Raw genomic sequence first — 27,787 nt, 5'->3', positions numbered from 1 at the left:
TAGTAGTGTAGTATTAAAGAGAGAGTGCGGGAGTAATAGAATATTAGTGTATTTTTTGTGTATAAAAGTATTAGTTTATTGTAGTATTAGGGTATTATAGTACTAGGGTATTATAGTATCTGTGTAATAGATAGTGTACTATAGTATTAGTCTACGACGTTCTATTGATTTAGAGATTAGTGTATTACAGTAACAATAAATACATCAGAGATTATACTGCATGGCCACCAAATTAACTTCATTTTGCAGCAAAAGTAGTCATCTGGTTTTTTTGTATTTCTACTTGTTATGCTTCAATGGAATTGGAACAGGAGCTATCTTCATTTATCGATAGTCAATTACACTCAACTCCTCTTTCTAAAGCTAAAAGTTCTTATCAATGGAAATCGAACAGTAAATTTTGTCTATTAAAATCGTAAAAAGATCAAATGGTAGCGCAGTGATAATTGTACTCTTCTTTTCTACATTTCACTGCATTTGCTGCAAATTGCAACTACCAGACTAAGATTTCCTCTACAATTTTGGTTTCCCATCGAGATTAAAGAGTCCTCTAAGGTTGACATATTCAAAGGAAATTACATGCCATTACTGCCATGACTTTTCTTGCTCTACAGTGCCCTATCGAATATAATACATTGCACCCTACTTCGCCTAGTTCTTTCTATAATATACACTAGAAAAGATCATCGATGTCATCAAGATTATCATCGTCTTCTTCATCCTGGTCATTATTATTCTCTTCTTCCTCCTCCTCTTCGTCATCATCTCCATCACCCTCGGCATCAGAACCCTCAACAGCACGCTGTGCATCTTTTGGTATGTTCGTTGGATCGAGCTTCTTTTGAAGCTGTTCTTGCTCTTCGACCAATCTGGCCAAGTTCCTCTTTTTCTGGTCCAAAGACGACTTCAAAGAAGTGTAGGTATTCTGAAACTTCATTCTCATCATCTTACTAGTAGCTGTTGCCAAGTTCTTCCTATGGTATTCCACGACCTTCTCCAAGTCTTCAATTTCTTCTTCCAATAATTTAACATGTTGCTTATCAGCCTTTGAATCTTCATCTTCATCGTCATCTTCTTCGTCTTCTTCGTCTTCGTCGTCCTCTTCGTCTTCTTCCTCTTCTTCTTCCTCTTCTGCTTCAACCTCTTCCCCCTCTCCACCTTCTACACCATTCAAGTCACCTTGGTCGTCTTCCATCAAATCACTTTGCAAGTCTCCATTTTCGTCCAAAGCCTTTTGTAATTCCTCTTCCAAATGTAATTCGATATCCTCGTCCTCATCCATGTCCACGTCTGCAACCTGATCATGTTCTTCTTCCGGTTCTTGTGAGTATTCGGAAACATCATTTCTTGATATTGGAGTAGGTGTAGGTACAGACGACGGCGTACCGCTGATATTTCCGTATCTGGGTTGAGCTTTTTTCAAGTCAACCAATTCAAAATGAGATTCTTCTGCATCTTCATCCATTTTAAGCAATTCATTAACTCTCATTTCAATATCTTCTACTACTCTGTGATTTACTTTTCTTGCTCTAAATCTTCTGTGAACTTCCTCAAAGGGACTCGTCAAACCATCCTTCAATACAAATTTATGCTCTTTGAGTTCCGAATTCTTTGATATCTTGTATAATGGATGTTTGAAAAGAAATTCTTCTGGCACTTCAAAATCTCTTTCTTTATTCAAGCTTTCAAGGTTGACCGTATGTAAAACTAGCAAGATCTGGCAAATATCGAAAGTCTTGAAGATATTCTTCTTATCTATAGTCTTATAAAGTTCTGTGACTGTTGGCAAGTCTATCAACCTCGCTGAATAGAGGGTACCATTCACATTTACAACTGCTTTCTCTCGGGTGACCCATTTCACGTTAATTCCTGTCAAGTCTCCAGAATCAACGGCGTTGTGAACAAAATCCAAATTGAGGTCCTTCAAAAATCGTATTACGATACCCTGTTCAATTAAAGGATCATCTTCAAGGTCCGGAGCCTCAGAATCATAACCATCTCCGGGTATACGAGTAGGTTTTATTCTAACTCGAGGTACTACACGACTAGGCTGTGGAGCGGGTTGTGGTATGCTGACGCTTCTTTCGATGGTTGGTTTCTTATTAGACAAGCTGATTTTGAGTTTCTTGTGTTTCTCCTTGGTTCCAGCTTTAGTTTTCTTCAGAATCGCCGAAGGCGAGCTTTTGTTGCTTACCGATTTATCTAACGAAGGAGGTTTGATTTTCAATTTGGGTAATGAAGACGGCTGGTTCTCTGACCCGTTGTTAGCTGGAGAGCCGCCATTTCCCGAGCCGGGCACTCTCAACTTCAACTTGATTGCCATGGCCACAGAATTGTCAGATACCGCTGTATTATAAAAGTCAAATTGCTGGTGAATCTATTTAGATTTCTAAAAGAAAGAAAGAAACAAGTAGACTATTTTTATGCTTATAAGATTTCTATGTAAATTCAGGTGAACAAAGTCACGAGACATAAAAGCATGTGCGTTTGATCATGTGATATAATTTGGCACAATTCGAAGAAATCCAAAAACAGAAAATTTGACGTTTTTAAGTTTCTCTTCTTTTTTTTTTGTCTTTTTCCGTTTCAATTATTGTCACATGCTGGAAGTCACATGCACAAAGTCACATGCTCAGATTTGACTATGCAAAGATTTGCAAAATTTTAGAATTAATTTTCATTCTATGAGATAAGAAATACCATTGCAGTAATAGACATTGTAGTAACCGTAACAACAGTAAGTACATGTGGACCGATGGGACAGCAATACGGCAAGAACCAGGCACATTTGTCAAGAAGCAGGCGCTCGTCGTCGTTTGACAGAAGAAGAACTAGATCTAGGCACAATTCAATTACCTCTTTAGATTCATCTTCCAGTATTCTTGTAGATGAAAATTCCCATGAGATGTACTCGGGTGCGGCGTCGGAAGTGATTCCGTCGTCAATCTCATCATTACACTATCCCCATCACTTTGGGCGTTTTAGAAGCCGGCAAGAGTCCAATGTCTCCAGAGAGACGTCGCCTCTTCTTGTTGGAGACGAGAACGACTTGGATTTGAGGTCTGTAAGATCCAATGTCTCAGATAGTTCATATGACAAGTCACATTTCAAGTTCTTCTCTGCAGATGAGATTGAAGCAGCGCAGGGTGGTTCCACTTTGGAAAATCCTGAAGATCCAGTTGACTACAACACCAATTGGGATTACTCAGTAGACAAGTTCGATGATGAATCGGACCAGCAGCAACAGCAGCAATTAGAGACAGAAGCACCAGGATTCTTCGACCAGGCAGGAACTAACAGACGTTATGAGTCTCCAGAGGCGAATGACTATGGCTCATTGAACTCTCATTTCGAACGTAGAAATAGAAGAGACTCCGATGAGAGCAATAAGTCTAATTTGTTGGGCGGAGAGAGCGTGACATCCAACAAATTGGACCAGGACTTCTATAACGAGTTTCCGGCAAAGCTCAATTACCAGAGATTCTACTTGGCTGAAGAGGATTTGGTCATTGGTATCGCTGGTTATTCGAATTGCTGGTGGAAAAAAATAGTTTATACCTTGATATGTGTTTGTACCTTAGGAATGGGGTACTTGATCTTGCGTTGGCTTCCAAAATACAGAGTCAACTTGATGGGTAACAGATGTGCACTTGGAAAAGCAGACTGGTGTGTAATTGAAAACGAGTTTGGAGAGTTGCAAATTGTCAACATTAAGATGCAAAGATTGAACGAGCGTCTCTCAAGCTTCTTAACCATTGTTAATTCGAACGAAGAATCAGATGAAGATATACAAATACCGAGCAAGGAAAGGGATCCAATTATTCCATTCTTACATTCTTTTACCTATAGATATATTAAGTTTTTCTATAATCCTGTGGAGGACATTTTCAGAAGCAACGCTAACTGGTACGATTTGCACTGGCTTAACGTTAAGAATACCAAGGATGGTGTTTCTCAGTCACTTCAAGAACAGAGACTCGATATATTTGACGAAAACAGTATAGAAATTGAAGAAAAGTCGGTAATTCAATTGCTTGTGGACGAAGTCTTGCATCCATTCTATGTTTTCCAAGTTTTCTCAATATTCTTATGGTTAGCAGATGATTACTACTACTATGCATCGTGCATTTTCTTAATTTCTATGATATCTATCATCAACTCGCTTGTGGAAACGAAGTCTACAATTAGAAGATTGCAGGATATTTCGAGATTCTCCTGTGAAGTGAGAGTTTGGAGAAATGGGTTCTGGAAACAAATTGAGTCAACTGAGTTAGTTCCTGGTGACGTCTTTGAGGTCGATCCTTCGTTGTCGATTGTTCCATGTGACGCTCTCTTGGTGAACGGAGAGTGTGTTATAAATGAATCAATGTTAACAGGTGAATCAGTCCCTGTATCAAAAGTCACTGCTACTCAAGAAGCTGTGCAATTCTTGCCAGAGAACTTTACCAACCCTATCTTGTCAAAATCCTTTTTGTATAATGGTACTAAGTTATTGAAGATGAAATCCTCTAATGATGAGCCAGTGACAGCTATGACAGTTAAAACAGGTTTTAACACTACTAAGGGATCCTTAGTTAGGTCGATGTTGTTCCCTAAACCAACAGGGTTTAAATTTTACGAGGACTCTTTCAAGTATATTGGGTTTATGACTATGATTGCTGCTATTGGATTCACGTACTCAACTTATAATTTCATTCAATTGGGTTTAAGCAAGAGAGTTATGATATTAAGGGCATTGGATATCATTACTATTGTGGTTCCTCCTGCATTGCCAGCAACTTTAACAATTGGAAGTACCTTTGCTATCAACAGATTGAAGAAGCTTGAAATTTTCTGTATTGCTCCGACAAGAGTAAATATTGGAGGTAAATTGGATATTCTTTGTTTCGACAAGACAGGAACTTTAACAGAAGATGGCTTGGATGTCCTAGGAGTTCACGTTGCCAACAATGCTGCTGGTAGAAAGGAAATTGTGTTTGAAGAAATTGTCACACGAGTGGAAGACTTGCAGTCAGATCTGCACAGCAAGTCTGAGCATGACTCGGACAACGGGCAATATTTACTTGGGGGTATGACTGCTTGTCATTCATTGAGACTCATTGAAGATGAGTTATTGGGTGACCCATTGGATGCCAAAATGTTTGAGTTCACAGAGTGGAACTATAAGGAAGACCAAGTTACTAATAAGCCGGTTATGTATCTAGGCGATAAACAAGCCACCATCTTAAAAGAATTTGAGTTCATTGCTTCTTTGAGAAGAATGTCTGTTTTGGCGCAATTGCAAAACGCTAGAGAATTGATCTATACCAAAGGAGCTCCAGAAGTTATGGTAAATATTTGTGATCCAGAAAGTTTGCCTACAAATTACGAAGAGCTCTTACATCATTACACCCATAGTGGCTATCGTGTTATCGCTTGTGCCTATAAAGAATTGGGTCCAGGAGGAAACTTGACAGCCTCTAGAGAAGAAGTTGAAAGGAATTTGATCTTCACTGGTTTCATTATTTTTGAAAATAAACTTAAACCTTCAACTACGCAAACGTTGAGACAATTAAACGAAGCCCAAATTAGAACTGTGATGTGTACAGGAGATAACATTTTGACTGCTATTAGTGTGGCTAGAGAGTGTGAGTTGGTGGCACCCGAAATCACAAACATTTACGTTCCATCATATGCTGGTGAAGGAGACAATATTTACATCTCATGGGAGGACGTCAATAATCCAGAAGATAAGCTTGACCCAGTCACTATCAAACCTATTGATATACGGCAGGGTTCTAACTATAAGTTGGCTATCACAGGTGATATTTTCCGTTATTTATTGACGGAAGTTAAGGATACTCTGTTGGTACAAAATGTTTTAATGAACTGTGATATTTTTGCAAGAATGTCTCCCGATGAAAAGCACGAATTAGTTGAGCAATTACAGAAGATAGACTATACTGTTGGATTCTGTGGAGATGGTGCAAATGATTGTGGTGCATTGAAAGCTGCTGATGTTGGAATTTCATTGTCCGAGGCTGAAGCTTCAGTTGCAGCACCATTCACATCTAGAAAGTTCGAAATCTCGTGTGTGCTTGACGTTATTAAAGAGGGAAGATCGAGTTTAGTTACCAGTTTCTCTTGCTTCAAGTACATGTCCTTGTACTCTGCAATTCAATTTATTACTGTTACCATTTTGTACAAGAGAGGTACCAACTTAGGTGATTTCCAATTCTTATATATTGACTTGTTTTTGATTTTACCATTGGCCATTTTTATGTCTTGGTCCGGTCCATTCAAAAAATTGATTGTTAAGAGACCCACAGCAAACTTGGTATCTCCTAAGATACTCATTCCATTGATTTGTCATATTCTAGTTATCCTAGTTTTCCAAATTGTTTTATGGCTCGGAGTACAGAAAGAACCATGGTACATCAGACCAGTTCCAGATGATGATGATCATGTTCAATCATCTGACAACACGGTGTTATTCTTGTTCACAAATTTCCAGTACATTTTAATAGCCGTTGTACTCAGTCAAGGTCCTCCATACCGTGAATCCATGACCAAGAATTATCCTTTCATCATTAATTTAATTGTTGCATCGCTCTTGTCGATGTCTTTGTTTTTTATTGAGGGCAATTCTTCGCTTGGAAGCTTCATGCAATTAACTAACTTGGGGTCGAATTTCTACGTGCTAATTGTTGTTCTGGCCGCGGTTAACCTCGGAGTGATGATGGTTGGAGAAGAGATATGGTTCAAGAAGGTGGCATTCTTATACAAGAAACTATTCCACAGACTGAGATTAGGAAACAGTAAAAAGACGTTCAAGAATTTGAAGAGAGAATTCAATCAAATTGCAACCGTTTAGATACTTTATTATTTACGCTTTGCTCAAATTCAACAATATATTAAAACTTTAATCAGTAAAATGAAGGAGATTAATTCTACCCTATACACCCTAATCTCTAGCAACTGTATATTGACTAGGAATTATTAATTGTAATTTTTCATAGCCCTTAGCACCATAAAGAGATCCTCTCTTATGAAAATTATAAGGTTGTGCACAAAAACGAAGATTTGCAAAAATTGTTTGTATTCTCAAGAGCACCAATTTCAGGCGGCTTTTACGGGGAAAACCGACTTTAACTCGAAACTAGAGTCTTTGGGTGGTTAGGAAAAGGCAAAAAAAAAATGATTCTGCCCAGGATCGAACTGGGGACGTTCTGCGTGTTAAGCAGATGCCATAACCAACTAGACCACAGAACCACTTGTTGTGGAGCGAACAACTTGAGCCCGTATGGTAGCTGAGGTTGCAAAAACACGTGACCAACCTCCAGCCCCCCCAAAAAAAAACGCTCATAAGCTAACGCAAAATGGTTGTCACAGTTTACGTCATATTAAATTCATGGGTAGACACTAAGGCGCCGCACGCGAGCGGGGCCGTTCCCACTAATGCAGACATTTCCGATATATACAGGAGTACATCTTGAAAGCCAGTGGAAGATTACAGAGCCAGCTGCCAACAAAGAAGTTGACCACTGTGGGCGTGATAACATACATGCATCAGTGTTCACAACGCGTTAGTAAACCAACAATGACAAAGCCCAATTTAATGAGTGCTGCTAAGAATACGAACTTTTTTATCCAAATCGGAAATCCTGAAAATGTCTGATTTTGTTTTGTGTCGGCGCTCAACTTTTTTGTTGAGAACGTTGGAGCTCGGCGTCCGGAATTCCCTCGCCATCGGAGGACAAAAAAAATATGATGGAGAGATGGTAAGCGACGAGCACCCGGATAGTATGGGGTGATACTTTTGATAGCACTTTGATAATATATTATGGGGCTAGAATATTAGGAATATCAATTGCCCCTCTGAAATATACCAAGGAGAAATGTAGAGAGAGCCAGAGGTTGCCCAAGCATGTGGTATGTATTAGAGAAGGCTGCGTGTTAATTACGATATGGTTCTAGCTGCTGATATGAAAATATGTGATGTACTGAAGTATGTAAATATACATGGCATTTCCGAATTTAAACATACAAGGAAACCCCCTTCATTTGAATTCAATTCAAAAGCCCCTTGTGCTAGAAAATATCCCAATCGTTCCGACCCACACAACATTTTACTAGCGATTCTCTGCCTTGTAACCACAAACGAAAACTCCGAGGTTTTCCAAGTAATAATACCTTCAAAAAATACAGACACTGCTCGCATCAGTTCTCAAATATCTGATCATTTTGAATTTTAGGTTTGGTGGAACCCGGCAAAGAAAATATTACTGGTTCCAAATAGCCTTGCTTACTTCAAATGTGGAGTGGGGACCCCGTTATTCTGGCACAGTCCCATGATAATATTGTTTCGGTCAAAGGTAACTTGATGGGTACGAGATCTCAATTTATTATTGCATAAACGTTCAGTTGAGGTCCACCTGAAGCAAACATGTGAGTATGAGCCGAGATTTAGTCAACCCCACAGAACAATCGGGTCTCGGAGTTCACGACTCGTGTGGTGATTCTGTGAGGGTGAACTGTGAGATTTTCCTCTCAACGTGCACAATATCTGAGGGACAACCCTAACTCTATCCTGAAACTCCTAACGTCTTCTCTCGCTTGACATGGTGTTTTTAACTTGTTTGCACAAATCGATTGCTGGCGCAGACACACCGTGCGGAATTAATCGGCCGTAGCCGAAGCCCATCACTAGCGCAGACCCACCAATTGCGATTCTCGATCCCTTTGAAGTCTCTCCCTTCAACCTCGATTATACTTGAGAAACAATCACATTCTGGAGATCCCTATAGCAAAGGCAAACCCCACAATTCACTGACGACCAGAAAAAAAATATACAAATGATAACTTGGTTCGTATACTCTAAAAGATCTTTTGTCAGCACACTTTTGAACTCCGATTCCGACAAAAAGAAATTGCTGTGCAAATTTCACTGTGGGGTTGTCGTCGTGCGCTTGGCACTCCGAACCAAAACACAGACTGCTTAGAGACTGCGATGCTGCAGACGGAAAATTTTTTGAGCCGCCGTCACCTGGATTGTCATGAATGCAAATATTATGCACCAACTTGGCAGAGGTTTCCAGCAAATTTATCTGTGCCTATAGCAAAATGCTTAAATTTCCAATTCGGACAAATTCTGGGGTCATGGTTGGGAACTACTTAAATAGTGCCATTTCCCTTTTTCTGTGTGCCATCTTTAATTTATGAAAACTCTTTTAATAGTGAAGTTCTTTAGATATTGTAGGGAACATTCATTTAGGCCATCTATACATACCAAAAGGCTTTAACTAATAATAACTCATTTGTACCATTAATAGTGACTTACATTCATAATGTCTTCCGATTCTGTTCATTCTAATGGCTCCAAGGTGCTCTCCATCTCCACCGATGAGGGTCACGCCCAAAACGTCTCAAAGATTAAGACTGCTGGTGACGGTGACGAGTTCATCGTCATCGGTAACCAGAAGTTCTACAGACACGAGTTGATGTCCGCTTTCGGTGGTACTTTAAACCCAGGTTTAGCTCCTCCCCCAAAGCATCAATTTGCTAACCCAGCTCCATTGGGTTTGTCCGCGTTCGCATTAACTACCTTTGTGTTATCCATGTTCAATGCCCAAGCAATGGGTATAACCACTCCGAACATTGTGGTCTCCTTAGCCGCATTTTACGGTGGTGCCGTCCAATTTTTGGCTGGTGTCTGGGAATTAGCCATCGGTAACACCTTTGGTGGTACCGCTTTGACCTCCTACGGTGCTTTCTGGTTGAGTTACGCCGCTATTAACATTCAAAGTTTCGGAATTATCAAGGCCTACGCCGATACCGACCAATTGGCCAATGCCGTAGGGTTTTTCCTTTTGGCTTGGGCTATTTTCACTTTCATCCTTACCTTATGTACTCTCAAATCTACCGCTGCCTTCTGTGCTTTGTTCAGTTGTCTTACGATCACGTTCATATTGTTAGCTGCTGGTGAATTTACTGGTAAGGTCGGTGTCGCTAGAGCTGGAGGTGTTGTTGGTGTTATTACTGGTTTCTTAGGTTTCTACAACGCATTCGCCGGTGTGGCCAACCCAACCAACTCTTACTTCACCGCCTGGCCAATTCCTTTGACCAAGCAACATTAATCTATGGGGGAATAATGCTTGCTGCACACTAATTTATTTATTTATTGACTAATTTTACTTATTTATTTTTGGGGGACTATCTACTTTTGATTTTTTAACGACATCATTTAATGTGTTTAGTTAATATTTTTACTTATTCTTAATACAATTACTATTTTAATGTCAAAAACTCATTGGTGTAATGTATGTCTGCCGCTTCGGAGAAACCAATTTTCTTGTCTGTTCCGCTTTGGAGGGGTTGTGATGATGTATAGTCCTGTCTCAAAATTTCCGTTTCAGGATGGAACACGCAATTGTTCCATCTTAGTCAGAACAGACACTGGAAATGATTGCAACAGCCGAAAAAGATCTAGATATCCGTTGGCGACGGTCGACGGTCAAAAAAATGAGTTTGTTCCTAATTTTGTAATTTAGCTGCTAAATTTGCAAATTGCTAATTGCTAATTGTTTCTTATTTATTCTTTTTTGATTTTATTACCAATTTTTCAATAACTAATTCCTTTCCATAATCTCATGAACATTAACTTTTCTTCTTTTGTTTATCTAACTTATTTAACAGGGTCATCTCCAAATTTGTTTTTATACAAGCCTAGGGCCTTGATAGGAAACAAGAACTTGTAGGAAGGATATTCAATGGCACAACTATGGTTGAAAACACCTTCCACTTCTTCAAATTTCCACTCACCAGTAGGTAACTGACGATCCATCAATAAGCGAACACCTCTTTTGATCGCTTCCTTGTCAGGATATTCCCCTAGAATTAATCCAATGACAGCCCATGCCGTTTGTACTACATAGGACTTTTCTCCATTAATGTAGGAGTGAGTTTCACATGCCTTCATGGACTCAGACCAACCACCATCCGGCAATTGCTTGGAAATCAAGAAGTCACATCCACTTTTGACGGTGGCAGAATTCTGATAAGTGAGACCAACAGTGTTTAAAGCTTCCAACGCAAACATAGAAGCATATGTGTAGCACACACCCCAACAGCCATACCACGAACCATCATTCTGGTCTTGGACACTGATGATATATTGGATTGCTCTTTCAATTGCAGTATTAATAACTTCTGGCTTATGGTCCGGATAGTACTTTGCAAAATATGTTAATCCCAAGACTGAAGAGTCAGTACACTCAACGTATGGGTATTCAACCATGATGTTATTGAAAACTTCAGCCGGATTTAACTTCTCTAACAACGGAGTGGACCTGATTCCTTCATAAGCAGAAAAGGAGCCGAACTCGAAGCTACCAACATTCTGAATACCTAAGAGAACTTCAATAGCTTCGAATAAATTTTCGTCTTTAATTTCATTTCTAATGTCCTTGAATGCGGGATGATTTCTGACCATAATAATAGCCTTAAGGGCTTCTGCAGTACAATCGCTGACAGTGTATCCCTGTTCCTTTGTACTAAAAGGCCAAGCTCCCTTACGCTTATCTCTGAAACTTCCATCAACGCAATCTTCTGTAAACTGTGATCTTACCAAGAACAAATAACTTTTGCGAATCATGTTGTGATACTTTGGTATGTCAGCTAAACCGGCCATAAAGAAGTATTGCACCATGAATGCTGCATCCCATACCTGGACACCATTAGTACCCATAACAGTCATTCCTTGAGGACCATGAAAAAGAACGTCATTCATACGGGCCTGTAGTTTCTTGTAGTTATCTGATTCTGGTCCCTCATAATGATGTGTAACCACCATGTTGAAAGCAAAACTCACTGGTGCTATACATAAGTACTCTGTATTTTTGTATTCTTTAAGAATGACATCATACACTCTCTTGCTGGCCCATTTCAAGATCCAGCTTGGCCTGGCAGCTTCATATTTGCTCAAGAAGAAGTTAGCAATATCCAAAATCTTTGAATGTGGGTAGTATAAATCAACTCCGCACACGTTGTTTCTGTGCTTAGTGAAATCAATAGATTCATAAGGCAACTGTCTTTTTAAGTATATCTCATTTCTTAATTCTTTCAATAAGGGGTCTAAATTACATCTGACAAGATTGGATTGAACGTAACCTAATGGAGCATAAATTGCTCTTGTATGGACCCACCATCTTCCTGGATGAATAGGTATTTGATATGGTATACTCCAAAACTCCGGTGGTGCTGGATTGACACCTTCCCATCCGTACAAGTTTAATATCGATAACCAAGCTTTACCCCAATGAGGATTTCTGAGAGCTCCACCCAAGCTATGTAAAGTTGCTCTTGCTTTCACACAAACCGGATGATCTGCTGGTAATCCCAATAATCTAAGTGCAACATAGTTCATGGTGGTACCAAAACAAGTAGATTTGTCAATGGAATGCAAACCCCAACCACCATCAACAGGATGAGCAGTATTGACTATATATCTTATCATTTCTTGACGATAAGGTAATGGGATTTCATTTTGTGCATAGTAATTGGCTACAACATATCCTATAGTCATGAACATAGGACCCTTGTATTGACAAGGAAAGATACCACTGTCATCCTGGATAAGCTCCAAGAAATCGGCACCCTTTTGTGCCGCTTTGAAAGGAGTGGTGATTTCTTCTTCTTGTGGAGTTGGAAAATCTCCCTGTTCCAATAAGTATTTCACGTAACTTGTTTGTGGTTCCAGAGAACTGTCTTCTTCATCAACATAATGCCATGTCTCACGACCTAGAGGAGTGGTTCTTAGTCTCCAACGCTTGGGATCGGTGCGAGGGAGCCCAATTTCCTCGGAGTAATACAATCTATGGGTCATCTTACTTACAGTAGCACACACAGAATGTCACTTATCGAAGAAGAAGTACATAAACCATTCATTTAAATCATGTGAATTGAAATATACGAAATGCTGCTAAAAGAAAATCGCTAAACGACGAGATATGGTCACGTGATTCATGGGGAATTTTTCACTTTCTTAGTGGGGATATTTAGGGCTGGATACGACAGATGAAGGAGGGGCAATGAAGTGGATAGGGTTGAAGGGTTGAAGGGTTGAGGGTGGGGGGGGGGGGGGGGGGGGGGGGGGGTAAGACAGAAAAGGAAGATAGAAAAAATGCCGTTGAGGAATATTGACATGGGTGGACGTTGCTCTGTTAGTCTGAGTGGGTCTAAAGGTAGAGATTAGTTGGTGACTAGCTAAAGTGAGAGGTAATGTCTCTAGAAATCGGGGGTAATGTATGTTTTTGAGGTATTGATTCTTGAATACGAGGAATTCTGTTCTATCCCCAGAACTTTGTGGGCTACGATTCCAAAAGAACAATTTCCATAAACAAAAAGAATTCACCTGGGTCCTATTGATTGCAAAAAAGGGAAGGTAAATAAGGTTATGTCTATTACGTAAGCAATCGAAGAAGATTATCAATCTGAGGATAATTAATATGCAGTAGAGAACACTCTTGCAACAGAGGAGGGCCTTATTTTGCAACAGTACGACTCTCATATGTGCTTCTTCTAGGGTATAAAGTAGAATAAGTAGTTCAAAGACGTTCACCATTCCATAGAATGTATCATAATGTAAGAATTCTCTATGTTTACTCTATGTTTATACTATTCCAAGGGTATACTGGTATGGTATGTGGTATGGATGTTGGAATCGTCCTTTTCTAGTATCATACTATAATGATATGTTTAACTAAATCCGACACTTTTGATTTTACCACTCTAAGTATGATCCTTAGAAAAGTTACTAAGAGACACTTCTTCATTCTCTCTCTATTCCTCACTCACTCACTCACTCACTCACTCACATCCCCACGCACACTCTCTCCATTATCTCTGCCTCAGTCTCTCTCTATTATTCTATCTCTCTCTCTCTCTCTCTTTCTCACACACAGATACACACATAAACAAACACTCTCATTTATACACACAAACTATTTTTCTCTCTCTATTGTACCCTCTCTATTGTACTTTCGCTCTCTCTCTCTCTCGCTCGCTCTCTCTCTCTCTCGCTCGCTCTCTCTCTCTCTCGCTCGCTCTCTCTCTCTCTCGCTCGCTCTCTATTGTACTTTCGCTCTCTCTCTCGCTCGCTCTCTCTCTCTCTCGCTCGCTCTCTCTCTCTCTCGCTCGCTCTCTCTCTCTCTCGCTCGCTCTCTCTCTCGCTCGCTCTCTCTCTCTCTCGCTCGCTCTCTCTCTCGCTCTCTCTCACTCTCTCCATTATACACACACTCTCTATCTGTTTTACTCTCACTATTTTCCTCACTATTTCTCACTATTTTCCTCCCTCCCCTCTCCCACACAGTCTCTCCCACCCCCCACCCCCGTCAGCAATTACATAACCACAACCCGTCTGTCTCTGTCTCCTCCAAGTGGGCGTCCGCCTACCACATTTCTCCGATCATTTTTCTGTCGGCTTCGCACATTTACCTGCATACAGCACCCTCAGCCAAAAAAAAGTTCAATGAGAAGACCAAAAAGTCAATGTGAAAAGTATGGTGAACAACAGGAACCCTCTTCATCAGTAAGGTCTAGTGTCACGGTCGTCTCGCCTAAACAGTTAGAAAAGCCGTGGGCACCTGTATCAGAGACTCGGAATTACATCGACGTAGCGCAAATGGGCACAGCGGGCAAGAGAAAGTTGGTGCATTGGGAGTCAGCAAGCGAGTCGCCAGCAGAAGTAGACTTTTCAGTCCTGGCGATGGAAGTGGAAACGGAAGAATCCGTGGAGAAAAATGGCAATAACGGGTTCGTTGAGCACGAAGAGAGCAACGACGATGGAGATGTAGATGGTGACGATGACGACGACGAAGAAGAGGAGGAAGATGACCAAAAGAAGCCTAAAAACTCAGGTCCTCCTACCAAGAAACAAAGAAAACAGTTATCAGCACAAGAAGTACAACTTGCCAGAGAAACCGCCGAGTTGTTCAAGTCTAACATCTTCAAGTTGCAAATCGACGAGTTGATGAAAGAAGTCAGAATAAAGGAAACTCATGTGGCAAAGATCGAAAAGGTTTTGCACAGACTCCATGACTTGATATCTAAAGTTCCATCAGTTGAAAACTTAACGTTACAACAAGCAGAACACCATTTCAACTCCAAAAAAGTGGTCATTCCATTCCCTGACCCTAAGCCAACTAAACTTAACTATACTTTTTCGTATTTGCCTCCCGAAGATGTGTCACTTGTAGGATCTTTTGGCTTGAAAACAGGAATTTACCAGTCCCAAGGACTGTCCATAGATATAGCATTGACAATGCCTAAAGAATTGTTCCAACCAAAGGACTACTTGAATTACAGAGCCTTATACAAGAGAGCTTTCTACTTGACATATTTATCTGAACATTTGATGCCATTATCCAAGAAAAACAACTTACCGATTAAGATCTCATATCACTTCTTGAACGACGACGTCTTGTGTCCGGTTTTAAGAATCGAAAGTATCAAGACAGAAAATCCAGAAGATCTCTCATTCCATAAGACCAAGTTCACAATAAACTTGATAGTAGCATTCCCGTTCGGTGTGTTTGACTCGAAGAAGTTGCTTCCAGACAAGAACTGTATCAGGGTTCAAAGCGACTCCGACGAATTACCTCCAACTCCATTCTACAATGCCTCCATCTTATCCATGACAGCTTACGACTACTACTTAAAATATTTATACACCGTCAAGAAGTCTGCAGAATCATTCAAAGAAGCCTGTAAATTAGGCAGATTGTGGTTGCAACAGAGAGGTTTTGGATCTGCTATAAACAAAGGTGGTTTTGGACACTTTGAGTTTGCTATCTTGATGAGCGCTTTATTGAACGGAGGTGGATTAAATGGAAGCAAAACCTTATTCCACGGTTATTCTTCTTACCAGTTGTTCAAAGGTTTGATCAAATACTTAGCTACCAACGATTTGAATTCTGGTTATCTCTCTTTCTCTAGCATGATTGGCGAGAATGTGAATTCCAAGTACAAGGAAGATGGTTTCAACGTGCCTACTATTTTCGACAAGAACACTAAGTTAAATATCTTGTGGAAGATGACTCCTTCTTCGTACTCCGAATTACAATACCAAGCCAATGAGACTTTGAACTTGTTGAATGACGTTGTCAAAGATAGATTCGACCCAGTATTGTTGCAGAAGTCCGACTTTGACCAAATGAGATTTGATGTGGTGTTAAACTTATCGATTCCAGAGGAATTGAGCGAATCATTCGGTCCATTGGAGAAGATATCTTACATCACATATGAGAGCTACTTGAAGAACAAGTTATACAAGATCTTAAAGAACGCACTTGGTGACAGAGCTGTGCTAATTCACGTAAGAAATGAAAAATCTAGTAGCATATTTCCTATCAACAAGAGAAAGCCAACTAACGTGAACAACAACTATATAATTGGACTTCAACTTAATCCTGAAGAGTGTGACAAACTTGTCACCAAGGGCCCAAACAATGACGAACAAGAGTTGGGATTAAAATTCAGATCTTTCTGGGGCTCCAAGGCTTCCTTGAGAAGATTCAAAGATGGTACTATCCAACATTGTGTAGTTTGGACGGCTCAGACCAACGAACCTATCGTATTATCTATTATCAAGTACGCTCTTGATTTGCATTTGCATTCGGAAATCTCCCAGCACTTGGTTTCCGAAATCACCACATTCACAAACAAGTTACCTACACCATTATTACCATCTGCATCTAGTCAAGTTTCCACTACATTAGTGAGCTTCACCAACCTCAGAAACGCATTGGAAAGTTTAAATAAGATTTTGGCAAACTTAGACTTGCCATTGGGTGTCAAGTCCTTATCGCCGGCATCCACAGCTTTGCGTTTCTCTTCACTTTTGCAGCCTGTTCCATTTGCGGCTTCTAACCCAGACTTCTGGAACGATGCAGTTGTTCAATTTGAAACTTCGACAAGATGGCCGGACGAGATCAGTGCATTAGAAAAGACTAAAACTGCATTTTTATTGAAGGTCAGCGAGTTGCTCAACAGTGAGACCACATACAAATCCTACTTGACTAAGGATGATTCAATCACATTCAACGAAGACATAACTCTCTTAAATATTTTAACTCCTGAAGGATATGGTTTCAGATTGAGAGTATTAACAGAAAGAGACGAAGTCCTCTACTTGAGAGCGGTAGCCAATGCGGAAGGTAAACAGAAAGCTTTATTGCAAGATGTCTATTTAAAATTCAACCAGAAGTATTTGGGAACCGTGAAACATACTAGAACTGTCTCCCAGTTGGCCCACCATTTCCATTTCTACTCTCCAACGGTCAGATTATTCAAGTTGTGGTTAGATTCCCAATTTTTGTTGCATCATTTCACGGATGAGTTAGTAGAATTACTTGCACTCAAGCCATTTGTTGACCCTGCTCCATACTCTGTTCCACACTCTGTGGAAAATGGTTTCTTACAAATCTTGCACTTCCTCGCCAACTGGAACTGGAGGGAAACATCTTTGGTTTTGGACTTGGTTAAGAGTACTGCTCTTAACGATGATGAGCCAAGTATGAAGTTAAGTGACCGTTTAACAATCCAAGCTCATAGAGTAATCGAACAAAATTTCGAGAAGATCAGAAAGAGCGATCCTACTGGTATTAAATGTCAATTGTTTGTTGGATCCAAGGACGACCCTTCAGGAATCTTGTGGTCCAATGAATTGGATGTGCCGATTGCTACCAGATTGACAGCTTTATCTCGTGCTGCTCTTCAGTTGGTCAAGACTGAAGGATTATCTGACTCCAACATAGACCTTCTTTTCACCCCAGCATTGAAGGATTACGATTTCGTTATTAGAGTGAAGTCTTCTAATATCACTGCAACTTCAGGTATCCTTCCATCCAACACTTTCAAGAACTTAATCACTCCTTTAACAGCATTCCCAGATGATATCTCAACACAATACGACTTGATTCAAGCATATGTCGATGAGTTAAACAACAAGTTCCACAACTCCATTATCTTTTCCACCAGGAAATTCACTGGATTGAATGAAGATAACACCAACATTGTCACGGGTATTTTCGTTCCCGCTGCATTATCGAAGAAGAAGTTCAGAGTAAATTTGGGACTTGATGTGAAGCCAGTTGACGACAATTCAGGCGAAGTGGTAATTAACAAAGAAGGCCTTTTGGACCAGATTACATTAATGGGTGGAGATTTAGTACAGTCGATCAAGATTAGAAAGTAGGGCACAAAGTAAGGGTGAATTTTCTTCCACTTACATGTACAAATATTCTTAATACATATATAATAAGTTAATCAATTGTAGGTTTGATTTATAGATTACATTATGGTTATAGAAATATATTGTGAATAGAACTCGGCGCTACCAAATAATATAAAGTGAAAAAATGCTAATTCCGGAGGGGCGGTTCGTCGTCGGAAGATGTTTCCTAAATAGGTAATTCGGCATATTCTTTGTCTGTTATAAAGGAATTTAACGACACGACATATGAAAGTACACTTAGTATCACTAGAAAGTACCGTGTTTTCTCCTAGGCGAACTACCTTCAAAATCAAGAAAAGTCAACTATTCACCAATCCCCACCTCTAGTATACTTCCTAAGTATATGTCATTGTCCTAGTGTGTTGTAATCCCCCGTGATCTACTCCCCAACCCCAAGTCGTACTACTTCTCGTTATCTCACTTTTTCGCATACAGGATTTCGCAACTACTCGTATGCGTTGCATTGTTAACTATGAAGAAAGATATCATGATATGGAGATAAGACATTCTTCTTCAGATTGGTAGTATATCTTGGGTAGGATATTGCTACGAGGAGGCAGAAATTCAGAAAAAAGCTGGTATCGGGAAAAATTGACACAATGGACAAAATCTGGTCAAGTGACGACATTTTGGAGTCGGGCCTTCTCCACAGATCGTTAAAGGTCGCTCCGTATATGGCTAAGAATGCTTCGGGTTCTTATATCTATCTTCAAGATGGAACAGAGATTTTAGATGGTTGTGGTGGAGCAGCTGTGATTTCGGTTGGCCATTCTAACCCAGAAGTAATTGAGGCTGTGACAGAACAGCTTAAGACAATTACATATGTACACACGGCGGAATACACCACAGCCGTGTCAGAAGAGTTGGCAAATTTACTTCTTGAAAGCTACAAAGGCAAAGTAGCCAAGGTTTACTTTGTTAATTCGGGAAGCGAAGCCAATGAAGCAGCAATTAAGATGTCCTTGCAGTACTTCTATGAGCAAGGAAAGACAGAGAAAACCCACTTTATTTCTCGTAAACAATCGTACCACGGCAATTGTTTAGGTGGAATGTCGTTATCTGGCCACGTAGTCAGAAGAGAACCATTTGAGGGTATCATTAGCAGCAACTTTCATCAGGTAAGTCCTGCTAATGAGTACAGGTTTAAGAACTCAGGCGAAAGTACAGCAGATTATGTAAAGCGCTTGGCCAGCGAATTGGAAGAAGAGATTTTGAAGATTGGACCTGAGAAGGTTGCTTGTTTCTTTGCTGAGACTATCGTAGGGGCTACTACTGCTTGTCTTCCAGCACCAGAAGGATATTTCAAGGCAATTCAAGCCGTTTGTCAGAAATACGACGTTCTATTGGCTCTAGATGAGATAATGTGTGGTTCAGGGCGTACGGGAACATTCTTTGCATGGGAGGCAGAAGGCATAGTTCCAGACATAACCACTGCAGGAAAGGCTCTCTCAGGAGGATATTCCCCCTTATCTGCCGTATTCTTAGCCCAGAAGTTTGTAGATGTTCTAGGTGCTGGTTCCAACTCATTTAACTGTGGTCATACCTATCAGTCGTTTGCGTTATCCAGTGCTGCGGGGCTCTCCGTACAGAAAATCATCCGAAGAGACGGATTTTTGCAGAACGTGGTTGAGATGGGCAAATACCTCGAGTACAGCCTAAAACAAGCACTTTCTTCCTCTAAAGTCGTCGGAAATATCAGAGGAAGAGGCCTTTTCTGGGGTATAGAGTTCGTCTCTAGCCGTGCTACCAAACATCCAATCGGCGCTACCATTCACTTTGGGTATATGGTACAAAGAGCAATCTTTGAAGAAGGAGTAGCAGTTTATCCTGGATTCGGCACAGTTGACGGGCATTCGGGAGACCATATACTCATTGCACCTCCCTTCAACGTAACCAAGCAACAAATCGACCGAATCGTTGCTGCCACCTCGAAAGGAATCTCCAAGATAGAATCCTCTCTCTTCTCCGTTACAAACGGAGATCTGACAGATAGTTAAATCAAATCACGTGATGTCACTATCAAACTACGAAATTCACATTTTTTGATAAAGGCGTAATTGTAGCAGGATTAGTGAATGTATTTCTTCTTCAACGAAGTAATTAGAGGAGCTCAAACGGCAGCTGAAATAGGTAAATATATACTCAGTAACCGCGATGACCCAGAATTTCAATCTCGAGACGGAACTACGAAATTTCCGTACTCAGAGATATCCCACTGTGGAAGAAACTGTCACGAATAATGCCTCTGTGCTATACAAAAGGAAGAAGTTCTTCCTAGAAGATCTACGTCAGTCGGTAAAAGTTCTTGGATTTGTGCTATTGGGAATAGTGTATCTCAGGGATTTGTCGATGTTACAATTGGTGTTGAGGGCATTTTCCCATTACTCTATATCTAACCCATTCCCCCAACCCAACCCCAGAGTGATGCTCAGCGATGAGAATAAAAGGGCTATTACTGTGTATTTAATGATGGGTCTACTCACGGGAAACGTGTTTTGCATCCTAAGACATGCCATTTTTGGCGTTTATAAAAAGAGCCCATCCGCTGACGGATATTTGCATGGTGGTATGTTCATCCAATTCATTGGAGAAAGACTTCCCTATTCCACGTTGGAATTATTGGCACTTGATGTGTTGATTTTTGTAGTTCAATTGGTTTTCCACAGTCTCATGTGTGTTATCGACGATTCTGTTGTTTTAGAGCTGAAAAGACAGGAGTTGGACTTTGCTAGTGGTGAAACTATAGATAAAGCACACATCGAAGGCGATGGCTACAATGGAAACGTATTTTTGCTAAATGTCGATTTCATAGCGAGTGCCAGGAAGGTAATGAAGTACAGGGATAGATTCAAATATGGTTCTAACGCGTTGGGGGTAGCTGCTGCTACTGGACCTGTTACCCAACCGCCAGGAGCATACCCGGTATAAGGTCAGATTAAGACGTCATTTTGAGGAGAAAAGTAGAAATATGGCACTTTGTATTTCAAATAATGTAGCTATAGAATGAATTATGATCAAAATAAAGAGAATAGAACGAAGAGGTGATTATTAGTAAGAGGTATAAATATGTAATAGAACAGCATCCACGCTTATTATTAGCATCCATTGCAACTGTTTTTTAAAGTGTTCAGTACAAATTTCAAAGATAATTAGTCAGGTCAGTTTAAACTCTTGTCAACACACTAATACCATGAAATAGGAGTTTAAAGCATTATTACTGTCGAATTTAAGGACTAGAGTTCTTTCTTAAACACGAAGCATCAAATCCATATAGATCACATGACGTATCACGCTATACGTCACGTGAATATATCGAATTGAACGGGATTTAATAGTATTCCAATCTGCTGCCTAGTCAAAGCAGTCTTAAGAAAAATAAACCACCACTACATTGAATTCTCCTCTCTACGGATCCAATAATTCAACTAACAACTTTGCTATTAATGTCTCATACATCAACCATAATTTATTTCAACCCACTTGTACTACTTCTTCTCCCTACACAAACTTACTATCACCACACCAAAAATGTATTACACTTCTCATTTCTAATCACATCACGTGACCATACACGTGACTCATCCCATCTCCAACCTGAAAAAAAATGTCGATGCCTTCTCAAAAATCATAGTTAATGATACCTTTAACTAGTGATAATACGGTAGCATTCAAGTAGTCAGGATGTCGGACAATACCATCGTGGGCATCGAGTATAACCGTGTGACCAACACTTCGTCCACGGACTTTCCAGGTCACCAGGCCAATGGAGACTACTCATGGGATATCGAGAAGTTTAAGGATTCCTTTGAAATCAACATCTCTCATATCACCGAAAGAACTGCCAATTTTGACTTGATTCACATCGACACATCCATAGCCAATGCCTTCCGTCGTATCATGATTTCCGAGGTGCCATCTGTAGCCGCAGAAGCCGTGTACATGTTCATGAACACATCTGTCATACAAGATGAGGTATTGGCTCACAGAATAGGTTTGATTCCATTGAAGGTGGACCCAGATTTATTGAACTGGGTCGACAAAACCCAGGATGAAAACGATAGATACACCGAGGACAACACCATAGTGTTGTCATTGGACGTTGTCTGCACAAAAAACCCACATGCTCCAAAGAACTCTACTGATCCTAAGGAACTATACAGAAATGCTCATGTATACGCCAAGGACTTGAAGTTCGAGCCACAAGGAACTCAGGTAGAGAGTTTCAAAAATAGCCCAGTGGTGCCATCTGATCCAGATATTTTGCTTGCCAAATTGAGACCAGGTCAAGAGATTTCATTGAGAGCCCACTGTGTGTTAGGTATTGGCGCCGACCATGCTAAGTTCTCTCCAGTCGCAACTGCATCCTACAGATTGATGCCAACTATTGACATCATTGAGCCAATCAGAGGTGATTCCGCTAAAAGATTCCAACAATGCTTCCCATCTGGAGTTATCGACATCAACTCTAACGGCGAAGCCTATGTCAAGGACTCTAGAAAGGATACTGTTTCTAGAGAAGTGTTGAGACACGAGGAGTTTGATGGTAAGGTCAAGCTTGGAAGAAAGAGAGACCACTTCATTTTCAACGTTGAGTCCACAGGAGCCATGTCTCCAGAGGAAATCTTCTTCAAGTCTGTTAGAGTGTTGAAGAACAAGGCCGATTACTTGAGAAACTGTCCTATTGGACAGTAGACACAGAGTACCATATGAGCAAGATGGCGAAGATCGAAGATTGTAGAATAGAGAGTCTACTTCTCATTGACTCTGCTGTTGAATAGAGCTGTTTTCACAAAAGAACTTGTACACTATAATTTATATTCGAAAACATATATACGCATGCATAGATTGAGTTATTTGTAGGATGGCTAAGTCCATATGAGGTCAAATTCATTGAGGATCTGTAGTTTATTGTTAGAGATTGGGATTTTTTGATAGCCCTGAGTCTGTAAGGGATGTACAGATTCATTCTTAGTGTTAATGCTACACGAGGATCCGTTGATTTTGTTCCCAAGACGGTTGCAAAATCCTATTCTATTTTCCAGTTGAATTGGCAAACAATTGAAACGAATATGACATTTTATAGCATACTCTGAATGTGTTTCCACCAATAAGTTTATCATAAGAATAATACCACCAATCTCAGGGTTTATTTTTGCTTTGGCCTTAGTAATTTTACTGGCTTGATCTTTTTCATTGGATTGCTGCAAAATGGGGGCTCCCCAATACAGTATATCTACGAAAGATTCTTAGAGAAGCAGCATAGAACTGAACATCATGAATGAACATATTTGTCTTTCAAACTCCTAAAGAGCCCTTTATGCCAAGAAATTGGACTTTCTCTATATTTATGCCAAAATTATCTACATTTTATCATGTTCAAGTCTTCTTGCGGTTATGACCTTTAAAGACCTTTAAAGACTTTTTTCACGTGACAACATCGATATATGTTTGTGTTATATGCACACTGAATTGCAACTGTTTTTGTGTTTTTGTGGTTCAGGTTCTCTCAGTATGAAAAAAGGAACGATTATTAGTGAAAATATGAAAGTAGAAGTGGGATTAAGTAGGAAAAATCAGGTTAATTGACTAAAGGAGATGCAGACAAGCATGGAAAAAAACTTTTGGATAACAGTTTTCCTTCATTTTTATGCTTATTTGTTTTCCATGGAACACTCTCTAAATATATATATGGAGCTCATTCACTACTCTCTCGTCGGGGTATGAAAAATATCCCCGTCGCTTACGATTATGCGACACGAGCGACAGCGACGTTGGACGCTCAAGATAGCGAGAGACGGAGCGAGACGGCACGAGACGGGACGGGACGAGAGAAGGGCAGGCGACAGCAGAAGAACAAAGCATAATAACAAAGCACAAGATGAGATATAATAAGACAGCATAAGAAGACAGCACAATAAGTCAACAGAAGGATTATAGTTGCAAACTTCAAGATGAAGAATTAAAGATAGCATAGTAGAAAAAGACATAAATATAAATATAAATATAAATAAATAAAAATACCATATAACGTACAAACCTCCTCCATTACTCTCAATATTTTACTCTCAACAATACCACCAAAGCATCTACTACAACCAACCAGTTAGTTGAAGTCTACACGCCAATTCACTTTCCATATAAAGATAAAATAACACTACAGTTTATCTTTGCACCAACCACCCACCACACCATCCGTTGTCTGTGTCACCGTCCCCCCAATACCCCCATCGCGCCATCGGCCTCCTCCTCTACCACGTCGCCAATCAGCCTCATCCCGTATCCGGCGGCTTTCCTCTTCTTTGGTTCCAGGCATCGAAAAATTTTCCCTTTCTGTTTGGTAATTCCGTGTGGGTTCTCATCGTGCGCAGGAAGGTGATGGGGGCCGGTAATGCTGTGAGTTTTGTGAGTAGATGCGAGTTGGTGCGTGTTGATGTGATGAGCAATTGGTGGTGTAGATGTAAGGTATGGGGTTAAAGATGAGAAAGGAGGAGTAATGGGGTTTGTAGTATGTAGTAGAGGTTGTACAAAAAGGGGAGGGGATCAAGTAAGGTTAGGATTTTGGCCTCCGGCTTGTGATTTTATACCCAGAAATCAACAGGCCAGAAAAATTGAACCCTGGCCTGATAGGCATTATAATTGTTGCTATTGTCACGCTATAAGGAGAGCGATGATGTGATGACGTAACAATGTAACGTTAAATTAAAAAAACGATGTTGGTGATTATTAGGGTTATAAGGATTATTATTTGCATTCCTGGGCTACCCTGAAAATTCGCTAATATCCCAAAATCCTTGATAGGGCTGGTTTTAGTTCTTCTAGTGTGATACACTCTGATCCGGAGTCGTTAGCCTCGTCGTAGCCTCGTCGTAGCCATGCCGTAGCCTCTGTTTTCAGTTACAGAAGTCCGTCGCTGCCTCGTTTCTTTGACACTTGTAACACCACCGGTGCCCATCTCATTTCTAAATCCATCTGTCCCTGAAACCGACGCTCCTTGTTAATAACCAGAACGAGGCGCAAATCGTAAACCGTAGTGTCGTAATTCAGTCACCATGAATGGAATGTAGAACTGTAGAATTTTACCTTAGATGAGATACTCGCAGTAGATGGGTTGGACCCGGTTTAATATTGGTTTAATATTGGTCTAATATTGGTAGCCATTTGTTTATTTAGTTTTATTTGATATTCACTCGTAGGTTTCTTCATATCAAAAATCGTAGAATCATAGAACAAAAAATAGAAATAGTTTATTGTTCTATCGATTAATTTAATTTTTATTCACCTCAACATCTCTACTATATCTTTTCGATATCCCCTGACATAAGAACATTCCATTATCACAGATATCTTGCGCTTCCATCCTGTGAAAGATCTTATCAAGGTTGGTTTTGCTGAATATTCTGAGAAACAGTGATATTTAATCGTTTTTTTATATTCGGATATTTTTATTCTTTGGACCCGTTCTTTGTTCTTTGTTCGGTATTATTAATATTATTAATATTAATTCTTTTTATAGGATTAATATTTGTTCGTTCTTTGTTCTCTTTGTTCGTTGTTTGCTTGATACTGTTGGCGATTGCTCCTTTGCTTTCCTTTGCTACTTTAGCTTTGATTCTTGTATTGGTATACCATCGCACCACCGTTGGTAAAGAATTACAATACATACCTATATAGTAGTTGAATCTACTGTTCGAAGCACTGCTCAACAGACTATATCGTTATAAACCACTGCCATACCAGAAGTATCTAGGGTCCACGATACGATTGTCCTTGAACGAATCACCTCTTTTCCCACCAGAATACCTTTTCATTACTTCTTTTAATACCATCCACCATCATCAAACATCATCTTGACCACCAGCTCCACAGTTTTGTCTCGTCATTACACACTTTTCATTCCATTATTCATCGACTTTAGATCTCTTCAGCTATAGTATCTACCCACAGTATTCCGCCCCTCCTCATCATGGTCTCTTCGGGCTTCTTCAACGACCACCACTACAGTCCCCATTCTTCGGAGGCTTCAGGGTCTAACAGCCCTCATATCATAAAGCCTACCATCCTCGTACCTCATAAGCAACGGTCTTCCTCCGTCAACTCCATTACTTCTAACGCTACCAGCAGCAATAACCAGGGAATACACTTCACCAGAAGCACTACTCCAACCACAGCGACTTCTACTTCAGCCAACGGAACTGCCACTGTGGTGGCTACACCCAACACCGTTAGAAGCATGTCCATCGTGAGCTTGGAAAGCCCCAGAAACTCCATAGTCTCCATAGATGAGAATATCATAAGACCCACTAGAAACAACAGTGCTGCCAGTCTAGCTTCACTCAGTAGCCAGTCAACAGCTATGGCTACCAACATCACTCAACCACCACAGACCCCATCATCGATGTCCATTCCTAGCGAGTACATCATCTCCCATAAACTAAGACATCATATCGCTTCAAATACCAATAACAACAGTGCCATTCTATCAGACGACGACTCCGAATTGGAGACTGCTACCAGAACCATCTTGAAACCTCGGTTGAAGAGAGGCAGTCGTTCGGAGCATTTCACCCAAATCAAGAAAGACTTCAAGTTCAAGTTTGAAGAGCTTACCCCGATCATCAGCAAGCCGCCAACGGTTCCGTCTTCTCCTTCGAATGTAATAGCACAGTCGTCCATGTCTAACGATACTCTTGCCAGCAGAAGTCCTACGTCTTCTGTAACACCCATAAATATCAATACAGCTCTACGTTTACTACAAGATCCGAACCCTTCGCCTTTGTCTTTGAGCAGACCGGAGTTTCTACATAAGGAAAGTGGCCCTGTTTCTGGAGATAATACTCAAGCGACTGGCTCGAAGATGAGTATCAGCAAGAAGTTGAAATCAAACAGCTTGATCCAACAATCCATGTATTTGAAGAAAAAGCTCATTTACAGCAAGGACTTACAGTTCGAGTTGTTACATAACTTGAATATGACTTCTGGAGCTTCTGGAACGGATCTGGCAGTTACTGCCTTGAACAATGCCATTGCGATCGACGGGATGAACTCGAAGTTTATAACGGCGAATACCTCGTCGAACGGGAAAAAGACTTATATCAACCAACCAATAATGGAAACATTGGTTGAACAAAACAAGTTGATCCATGATTTGAACAAGAAATGGAACCGGGCTATCCAAACCGAGACGCCTTCAACAAAGAAAACAGATAAGAAGGACGCTTCCAACGACCCCCATAACAAGTTGTTAGTCAAAAGCAATGGACTCACTGGAAAACGATCCAGAACGTACCTGTTTGACGATGACGACGACTTTGATGATGATTACGATGATTACGACAACGCCGGTTTCGGCACCTTTGCATATAACTCCATAAAAAGAGATGAACGGTGATTTGTACCTATATCCGATCCATTTCTATGTACTAGATATATATTCCTAATTTAATAATTATTTATTTGCTTGTAAAGTGACTTACTTTGCCCATGTTCGGTGTAGCTGTTCTTATGTTGTTGTTCTTA

At 40.3% G+C, this 27,787-nt stretch overlaps 9 protein-coding genes and 1 non-coding gene across 10 annotated transcripts; 7 read left to right on the top strand and 3 right to left on the bottom strand. All coding sequences in view use genetic code 12, as the record gives it.

Moving 5' to 3' along the window:
* Positions 1 to 299: 299 nt before the first annotated feature.
* Positions 300 to 2,386, bottom strand: RJT20DRAFT_153774 (TATA-binding protein-associated factor TAF7). Its single transcript, XM_064919086.1, has one exon. It carries the CDS (start codon positions 2,321 to 2,323, stop codon positions 674 to 676), a length of 1,650 nt encoding a protein of 549 aa, XP_064776127.1. The 5' UTR covers positions 2,324 to 2,386; the 3' UTR covers positions 300 to 673.
* On the top strand, positions 2,369 to 6,937 carry RJT20DRAFT_125969 (putative acid anhydride hydrolase). Its single transcript, XM_064916640.1, has one exon. The coding sequence runs from the start codon at positions 2,756 to 2,758 to the stop codon at positions 6,851 to 6,853; it is 4,098 nt and encodes a 1,365-aa protein (XP_064776126.1). The 5' UTR covers positions 2,369 to 2,755; the 3' UTR covers positions 6,854 to 6,937.
* A 240-nt stretch (positions 6,938 to 7,177) lies between these two features.
* RJT20DRAFT_t33 lies at positions 7,178 to 7,251 on the bottom strand. The gene has a single exon. It is a non-coding gene; the product is annotated as a tRNA-Val (tRNA).
* A 1,991-nt stretch (positions 7,252 to 9,242) lies between these two features.
* ATO7 (Ato7p) lies at positions 9,243 to 10,389 on the top strand. The gene has a single exon (XM_064919540.1). It carries the CDS (start codon positions 9,327 to 9,329, stop codon positions 10,113 to 10,115), a length of 789 nt encoding a protein of 262 aa, XP_064776125.1. The 5' UTR covers positions 9,243 to 9,326; the 3' UTR covers positions 10,116 to 10,389.
* On the bottom strand, positions 10,230 to 12,899 carry ERG7 (lanosterol synthase). The gene has a single exon (XM_064916639.1). It carries the CDS (start codon positions 12,860 to 12,862, stop codon positions 10,664 to 10,666), a length of 2,199 nt encoding a protein of 732 aa, XP_064776124.1. The 5' UTR covers positions 12,863 to 12,899; the 3' UTR covers positions 10,230 to 10,663.
* A 1,535-nt stretch (positions 12,900 to 14,434) lies between these two features.
* Positions 14,435 to 18,369, top strand: UTP22 (rRNA-processing protein). Its single transcript, XM_064916638.1, has one exon. The coding sequence runs from the start codon at positions 14,507 to 14,509 to the stop codon at positions 18,230 to 18,232; it is 3,726 nt and encodes a 1,241-aa protein (XP_064776123.1). The 5' UTR covers positions 14,435 to 14,506; the 3' UTR covers positions 18,233 to 18,369.
* Positions 18,370 to 18,761: 392 nt separating this feature from the next.
* BIO32 (Bio32p) lies at positions 18,762 to 20,348 on the top strand. Its single transcript, XM_064915700.1, has one exon. The coding sequence runs from the start codon at positions 18,871 to 18,873 to the stop codon at positions 20,266 to 20,268; it is 1,398 nt and encodes a 465-aa protein (XP_064776122.1). The 5' UTR covers positions 18,762 to 18,870; the 3' UTR covers positions 20,269 to 20,348.
* RJT20DRAFT_125965 (uncharacterized protein) lies at positions 20,349 to 21,380 on the top strand. The gene has a single exon (XM_064916637.1). The coding sequence runs from the start codon at positions 20,426 to 20,428 to the stop codon at positions 21,197 to 21,199; it is 774 nt and encodes a 257-aa protein (XP_064776121.1). The 5' UTR covers positions 20,349 to 20,425; the 3' UTR covers positions 21,200 to 21,380.
* A 541-nt stretch (positions 21,381 to 21,921) lies between these two features.
* RPC40 (DNA-directed RNA polymerase core subunit) lies at positions 21,922 to 23,135 on the top strand. Its single transcript, XM_064916636.1, has one exon. It carries the CDS (start codon positions 21,953 to 21,955, stop codon positions 22,961 to 22,963), a length of 1,011 nt encoding a protein of 336 aa, XP_064776120.1. The 5' UTR covers positions 21,922 to 21,952; the 3' UTR covers positions 22,964 to 23,135.
* A 2,948-nt stretch (positions 23,136 to 26,083) lies between these two features.
* RJT20DRAFT_28677 (uncharacterized protein) lies at positions 26,084 to 27,747 on the top strand. Its single transcript, XM_064919539.1, has one exon. It carries the CDS (start codon positions 26,235 to 26,237, stop codon positions 27,657 to 27,659), a length of 1,425 nt encoding a protein of 474 aa, XP_064776119.1. The 5' UTR covers positions 26,084 to 26,234; the 3' UTR covers positions 27,660 to 27,747.
* The last annotated feature ends 40 nt before the right edge of the window (positions 27,748 to 27,787 follow it).

Source organism: Scheffersomyces xylosifermentans (assembly GCF_036884685.1).
Source record: "Scheffersomyces xylosifermentans strain CBS 12540 chromosome Unknown RJT20scaffold_2, whole genome shotgun sequence".
In the NCBI taxonomy this organism is placed as follows: domain Eukaryota; kingdom Fungi; phylum Ascomycota; class Pichiomycetes; order Serinales; family Debaryomycetaceae; genus Scheffersomyces; species Scheffersomyces xylosifermentans.
Note: the sequence above shows the minus strand (reverse complement) of the source record. Positions and strands in the feature narration are given on the sequence as shown.